The 7,500-nt window shown below is 33.5% G+C and overlaps 1 protein-coding gene across 3 annotated transcripts in view; it reads left to right on the top strand.

Moving 5' to 3' along the window:
- LOC113809761 (colorectal mutant cancer protein) overlaps nucleotides 1–7,414 on the top strand; it is a 186,856-nt gene extending 179,442 nt beyond the window's left edge. For all 3 annotated transcript variants that reach the window (XM_070137985.1, XM_070137986.1, XM_070137987.1), the window contains exons 9-15: nucleotides 214–468; nucleotides 1,304–1,932; nucleotides 2,529–2,793; nucleotides 3,713–3,847; nucleotides 4,255–4,445; nucleotides 4,782–4,884; nucleotides 5,239–7,414. In XM_070137985.1, the coding sequence (XP_069994086.1) occupies nucleotides 214–468; nucleotides 1,304–1,932; nucleotides 2,529–2,793; nucleotides 3,713–3,847; nucleotides 4,255–4,445; nucleotides 4,782–4,884; nucleotides 5,239–5,334 (1,674 nt within the window). In that variant the 3' untranslated portion in view covers nucleotides 5,335–7,414. The remainder of the gene's footprint in view (nucleotides 1–213; nucleotides 469–1,303; nucleotides 1,933–2,528; nucleotides 2,794–3,712; nucleotides 3,848–4,254; nucleotides 4,446–4,781; nucleotides 4,885–5,238) is intronic.
- Nucleotides 7,415–7,500: the final 86 nt, after the last annotated feature.

Genomic DNA, 7,500 nt, shown 5'->3' with positions numbered 1-7,500 from the left:
TAAGATTCCAACTCAGCTCATAACTTGTTGTATGAAGTATGAAGTACATGAACATAATAGCCATCAATTCAATCATGGTACCAACTATAACACATTTAGGGTGAGGCATTGTTGGTGAGCAAAATGAACACAACCAATTAACTGTAAGCCCCTCCAGCCCCCCAAATGATGCCCCTAGATAGTCCCCTTCTCACTCAAGTACTTTTTCCACAGCTTCGCGAATATCAAAGAATGCAGCCAGCAATGCCACCACAGTCACCCCAAGTCGCTGATGCTGTCACAGTACGTGGGTTAAGAGGAGCTCCCTTGGCTGCCTTCACTGCCACTTCAGGAGGATCGGCACCCAGTGGTTCTGGTCCTGGCACAGTGTCTCCTTCTCCCTCCCCTCAACCCCCAGAGAGCCACACACCCACTCAGGATGAAACGCCTATTATATGCAGATTGGCGGAGAGGGTTCGTCTTAAGAAAGTAAGTTGAGGAATGCTTTAACGATTATGGCTGTGAAGACTTCCCCTCTTATAAGATTAACATGTCATTGAATATCAAAGTTCAGGATAGGTACTTAAAATAGACCAGAATGGTCTGACCATGAATGGTAAATATAAGAATTTCTTTTTTCATCTTATGATTTTTTTTTCTAGAAAAAAAACAAACAAACATATATATATATATAAATCCCATTTAGGTTTCAAATAGCAGTATAAAAAAGATGATTAAATTGGCTGTTATGAATGACAGTTTTCATTACACATTGCAATTCACATGTCTGAATAAAGATTTATGTATGAATATTTTTATTTTCATATTGTTTTTAGATTATTTCTGCTTTCTATTTTTAGAAATCTTTTTCACATATATAATATGCTCATATTGAGAATATGATATACATGAATGATACTGGTAACTGACTAATAAAAAAGTAGTGATCAGAGAGCTTCCAACTGTGACAACAGCTCTTCCATGTAATAAAGTAGAGTTCCTATTAGAAATGTCAGTTTTTATTTTTTATTTTTTTATTTATTGGTTTGCTACTTGATGACTTAATAAGAAAAATCTAATTTGAATGCTTTAAAAATGACCAATAATATTCCAAGACAGAAGATAAACAACAAGATTTGAAAAGTTAGTGTATAGAAAAGTCAGACCTGCCGGAGTCAAGTATTAACTTGTATTGCTAATGTATCAAGCTGGTCAGAATCATACCAAAAAAATGATCAATGACCAGCATCATCAACCACAACAATGCAGTTAAAATGTGACATTTGTAGCTAAGCATACATCTTATTTATGATTTGTTTCACAGGCTGAAAGTGGAGACCAACGAATAACAGGCTCAGACCTGAGTAGTGTAGGCGTGTGGACGACTGCTGTGGCGGAGCAGTTAGTTGCGGGAGTTCAGGAAGAGAGTGATGCCCAGGAGCTCTACCATGCTCTTGCCACTGCAGGAGGTGCGCTAGCTCCTCATGAAAGACTAAAGGAGTTTGAAGTGGAGATAGAGAGACTGCATGCTAAGGTGGATCATTTGAAAGCACAGAATGATGTGTTGGCCATTACTCTTAGTGAATCGAAAGCACACTGTGATCATTTGAGTATTCTCATAGGGAAATATGAATCAAATTCGACTGCCTTACAACTAGCAGTGACCAACTTAGACCAGACTATAGAAGCCTATGAAGTGTTAGTGGCACTCCTGGAAAGTGAGATTGCATTATTATTTGCCAGTTGCAAAGCTGCGGGTGTTGGGGTGAAGGGAAATACAGGGGGGAGTGTTGCAGACCAGGAAGACCTTGTGGCACTTGTAAGAAGAGCCCAGGAGCAACGAAGGTCGACAGAAAATGTTGCCCGGCATTTACTTTCCCGTCTGGAGAGGGCCAGCGGAATGCAGAATGATTCAGAAAACTGGAATGAGGCCAGTATTAGCCATAATACAAGGTAAGAGTCTGTTTCCAGTATGGATAATTTTATTGTCTCCATATGACACCATTGGTTCTTATGGTGGATTTATACACTGATATTAGTTAAGGATGTATAAATTGTGTGTAGCTATTTAGATTTTTTTTTTCTTTTTCTAAATTGTGAAAAGAGTGATAATTATTTTTGTTCAGAAGACAGCAAATTAGTCAAAGAAAAAAAAAAAAGACTAGTACCGAATAGTACATCTTTTTCAGTGTCATTTATCTGCCTATAACAATAGTGAAATACTATTTTGTTATTTTTTTTTAACTGAATCATACTGGTTTATATAGATATTGTGATGTGTATATGGTAGGGGGGGTGCAGGTGTATGTGTATGGATTACTATTGAAGTATGAAAAAAATGTAAAATGAAATATTTCATGAGTATTTTTTTTACAAGTGTTTCTTGTGAGGTTATATACATATACATATGTAAGCCTTTAGATCTGTAAAAACTTTGTATGTAGTTTTAGTATTAACACAAAATGGATATCCCTTTTGGAATGAGGCAAGATCTGTAAAGAATATCAAAACCTTATGTATTTATTCTTGTTTAATTTTCTTTCTTTCAGCACTGCCTCATCCACATCAAGTGGAGTAGACTCTGATGTGAGCCGAGGAGAGGAACAGCGCCTTCGAGAAACTATCGGAAAAATGCGGGAAGAGAGAAGTCAGGTTGCAGCCTCCATTCTCCCACTCGAGTCAATCCATGTAGATCCACTCACCCGGCATTATCCACTCAGCCTTCATGATGCTCACAAGCTGGACCTTGAGAATGCAGTGTTGATGCAGGAACTCACAGCAATGAGGGAGGATCGGGCTGAACTAAGAGCTCAGGTGAGAGAGGTGGACGTGGAAAGGTTTCCTTTTAGCTTATTTATGGAGAAGTCAGGGAAGATGCTATATGATTTAACAGTTTTTACCAACTCCTCCGTACTGCAAGAGGAAAAATCTTTACTGAACTGATGCAGCTCGTACCTCAAGCACAAAAAGAGGGACTGGTTGTAAGGTGTTTTGAAGAGTCTGTTGGGTGCCTAAAAACATATGTACACTAGTGGGAGCACATATGTCCTTGTTATATGATCTACTATTGATCATACACTCAGTGGGTAGTTTCAGAGAGTTCTGATGAAAATTCAAAGTAGAGCTACACTCAAGGCTTTATATTTAGAAAAAATAAGAAGGAATATGTAAAAATGACTTTGCAGTGGTGGCAAAAAGTATACAAGTGCAAATAGCAAGTGTAAGTGTTAGTGGGCTGTATGTTGTGTTTTCAGAATGTTAGGAACACAGAATGAATGAAAAAAGAAAGTTTGTAAAAAGAAAACAGTTATTTTTATCCTAAATATTATTACTGTTGACAGTTTCTTAAAAAAAAATGATTGTTGTATTTATACTATATTTGGATTCATAAACCAGTATATTAAGCATCTTAGAATTAGAAACCCATTAATGAAAAAAGTAATGAAATTCTTATTCCGACCTGTACCTATACCATTGGGTCACATTTCAAAAGGAAATGATACATCACCACCCACCAGAGAGTCACATCACACAAAATGTATTTTTTTTTTAATTATTATTATTTAATTTACAAAATTTGCTTGTAGGATTTTGAACAGCTTAGGAAAAGTATAGGTTATTTATTAGAAACACAAAAAATTCTGATTTTCTGATAAATATTTGTGATTTTGATACCTTTTCTACAGGAGATGTATACTCTTCTTGACTCAACATATTTCTTATTCTCTAATAGGTATACCTAATAGAAAGGGAGAAAGCAGGTCTAGAGCTAAGGGTGGGAACGTGTGAAGCCCAAGCAGCTGCCTATTGTGCGACCATCGACCATTTAAGATCTGAATTATCCCTAGCACGTCCTGATGGCAGTAATGTAAGATGTTATATGATGTATTTTGTTTTTTATTTATTTACTTAATATTTATCGTCACTATTTTTTGTTCTGTAATATTATTGATAAGTTTTCTAGAAAACTGAATTGATCCTTGATCATGATAGTATGAATTTTTTCATAGATTCTTGTATATGAATTATACATCAATTATAGTTGTTTGCTAATTAGAATAACAATTTATTATAATTATTTTTCAATTGAATATAATTAGTTTTCTGTTTTCACTATTTTCTATAAATCTTTTTGATGCAACATGATGTGATACACTGTTTTTACAGTATGGCATACTTTTCTATTTACTTAGTTGCTGTGAAAAATTTCCAGATGCTAATATATATATAATCACTATTGCCTGCAAACATCACAATGCTCATCTCTCCCTAAAGGATGTGGAAGGAGAAGGGGACAGTGGTGTCGACTCATCATCACCCGAAATCATGGAAGCATTACGCCGTGAAAGGCAGCTGAAAGTGCGTGTCCAGGACCTAGTCACGACTCTAGAGAAGGTGACCAAAAATTCAGAAGCTCGGCATATGCAGTCGCAAGAGTTCATCAACGACCTTAAGAAGGCTAATGGGTGAGAAATTTCATGAGACTTCATGAGTAGCCCTATCTTATTTGGTTGTTATTATTATTAATATTGTTTTCATTATCCATAATCTTACTTTTTTTGTGTTTTTCCTTTGGCTGATAAAATGTTCATTTAAACAACTTTAATTACAAATGAGCATATATATATATACTGTGAGTTTGTGCTTCATATTCACATTATCTTGCATATTGAAATCACCCAGGTATCATCTCTTTCTAGATCCCTGACAGTAAATAATGAAATTACTGGTTAAAAAGGTTAAATGGTACAATAACTCCAATACAAAAATTAGATTTTGCAATTCATTATTTTCTTTTACAGAGCTTTGCTAACGGCTGTTGATCGTCTAAAAAAGAAATACGCATTGAAGGTAAAGAGGATGGAGCAACAGATGATGGGGATGGTTGACCGCCATGCTCACCAGGTAGCCTTACCTCTGTCTTCAGTTTGATTTATTGTATCTAACTGGACACTTTTTTTTTATGTTTAATATATGTATGTATGTGTGTTTGTTTTCTGAACAATGTTGAATATACATATATATATATATATATATAGAGAGAGAGAGAGAGATAGATAGATAGATAGGTAGATATGTATTTATATATATATGTTTGTGTGTGTCTGTATACTCATTGATACATAATATCATATCACAGAGGAAAACTATGCCCTTAGAAAAAAAAACAAAAAAACAAAACAAACAAACCTAGAATAAAATTATTTTTCACATTGCTCTCCCAATACCTTATGGACTAAACCTACATTTCCTTCAAAGGTCCGGGTTCTGAAGCAGAGGATTGCCAACCTGGAAGATGATCCTGGGTCACAGCAAACACAGATGATCTCGACAGCGAGTGAAACTTCCCTTTGAAATCACAATTTTTTTTAGAATTAAAAATTGAGAATTAAGATTCCTCTGAAGTGGTAAATGAGCTTCATGCTTCTGTTATATGGTGTTCTACAAAGATTTTTTTTATTGTGTGTTTGTGTGTATGTATGTGTGTGAGGCAATGAAAATTGTAAGGAAAGAGAGTTGATATTATTATTTATTTTCAGAAGTAATGTTTTTGAGAAATGTTTATTGTAAAATTTAATGAAAGGTCACAAAATTTGCAATTTAGCAAGTAATTGCACAAAAAGTATAGTATCAAAATATTAATCAGAGTTTAAATATTTATGAAATGTTTATAAAAAACTGAATCACTTTTAATAATTTAAGACAAGTGTTATATATATACAATTAGGACTTTATTTACACAATTAGGCAAGAAGAAGAGAAATATCCAATAACAGACAAAAAAAATAAAAAATAAAATGAGGTATTTCTTCATGATAGAAAGCAGTTGTTATTTTTTATCCTTTCTTTTATTCAGTCAAGTTATTATTATTATTATTATTATTATTATTATTATTATTATTATTACTATTATTATTATATGATTCACCATGTTCAAATTCCCCAAAATTATGCATCGTGGTAAGATCCTCAGGTATAATATATCAGGGAGAGCAAGAAGGGGAAATGCAGGTGGATGAATAAAACTAATGAAACACAGACCTGATGAGTAATGGGAGAGAAAAGTCAGTAAGAAAAAGTAAATAGGACATGCATATGAAATAAAAAGTAGAATGTAGAGGTGTATAAATATTTACATTTTTGGTGTAGAGAGACACCAAAAGATTTTTCAAAATTTCTTTCAATAAACATAGGATTGAAAAATGTGTATTTATCTTTATTGTTTTCTTCTTTTGTCTGTTAAGATTTTGCTTAGAAATAATGAAAAAAAAACACTGAATATGAAATGGAAGTTTGTGGAAAGAAATGAAAGAGGGAGAAGAAAAGAAGAAAGCTAAAGAAACAAAGATGAAGCTAGTTGGCTGTGAATCTTTTACAATGAATAGTGATGGATACTGTTGAATTTTTCTTTCAACCTAATTAGCATATGCATGGTGACTCTGCTGTATCTCTGGCTTCCTTTCATACAACAAAACATCACTGTACAATATCATACCATTTTTTTGTGAAATCATGTCATTTTCACTTTGAAAATATTGAGACACCGAGAGAAGAAAAATGACTTGCTGACTTGCAAAATGTGAAAAACTCTATTTAGGAAGTTTGCTTACATGCATTTTTTTTTCTTTTACATGTCCAAAATATATATATAAAAAAAGTTGAATTACATATGTAAGCGAAAGTTTAAGCTCTGCATAAGTGTTATTTCTCAAATAATGCAGTATCACAAAATGTCTAAGATGTGTAAAAGAACTCTAGAAGATGCTGGTAAAATGCAGAACATTTCCAGTATAACTAATATTGTAATTTGAGCCTTTCTGAATTACAGTGAGAATTTCTTTTTAGTATTTTGTTAGTATTATATCAGTTGATGTTGTTTCAAGATCATGTCTCTTTTTTATAATCTACGACATAGTTCAGAATCATGTTTCTTTGACTGATAGATTACACAATGGGCTCATTTTGGAGTTGCAGACAGAGAAAGAAAGACAGGGAGAAAAAGATGGAGAACATCATAATAAAAATATGATATAGAGTTTTTTAAAGTTAATAATCTTGCATACTCAACAGTGGTAATTAGAGAAGTGTGCCAAACTAGTCCAATGTATATTAAATAGACAAAATATTACAATACTAAAGAGGAATAAGGAAAAAGAACAGAATTTCAAAGTACAAAATCCTTGCTCTCCTGTTGCGCAATGATGAGTGCAAACCTGCTCTGATCAGTATCTCAAAAGATATCCCAGAATATCAGTGTCACATCACTTTTATTCACATGTCATATCATAAACAGTATACTTTGTGAAATCCATTAGATAGGATTTGATAGTTTGAAAACATGAAGGTAGTTGCATAATCATTCAGTTTTAGTGATAAGTAGTTTTTATGTGTTTCATTATCTACATTCATCCAAATAGCATCATCCAGTACACGTTAGTTCTTTTGTCTCAAACATTAACGAGGCCATAGAAACCCCCATTTTTTCTCTCTTTTTTATTGTATTAGGCATTTTTGGTGTTT

The sequence above is a fragment of the Penaeus vannamei genome, chromosome 24 (genome assembly GCF_042767895.1).
Source record: "Penaeus vannamei isolate JL-2024 chromosome 24, ASM4276789v1, whole genome shotgun sequence".
NCBI lineage: Eukaryota > Metazoa > Arthropoda > Malacostraca > Decapoda > Penaeidae > Penaeus > Penaeus vannamei.
This window is presented reverse-complemented; position numbering and strand designations above follow the sequence as displayed.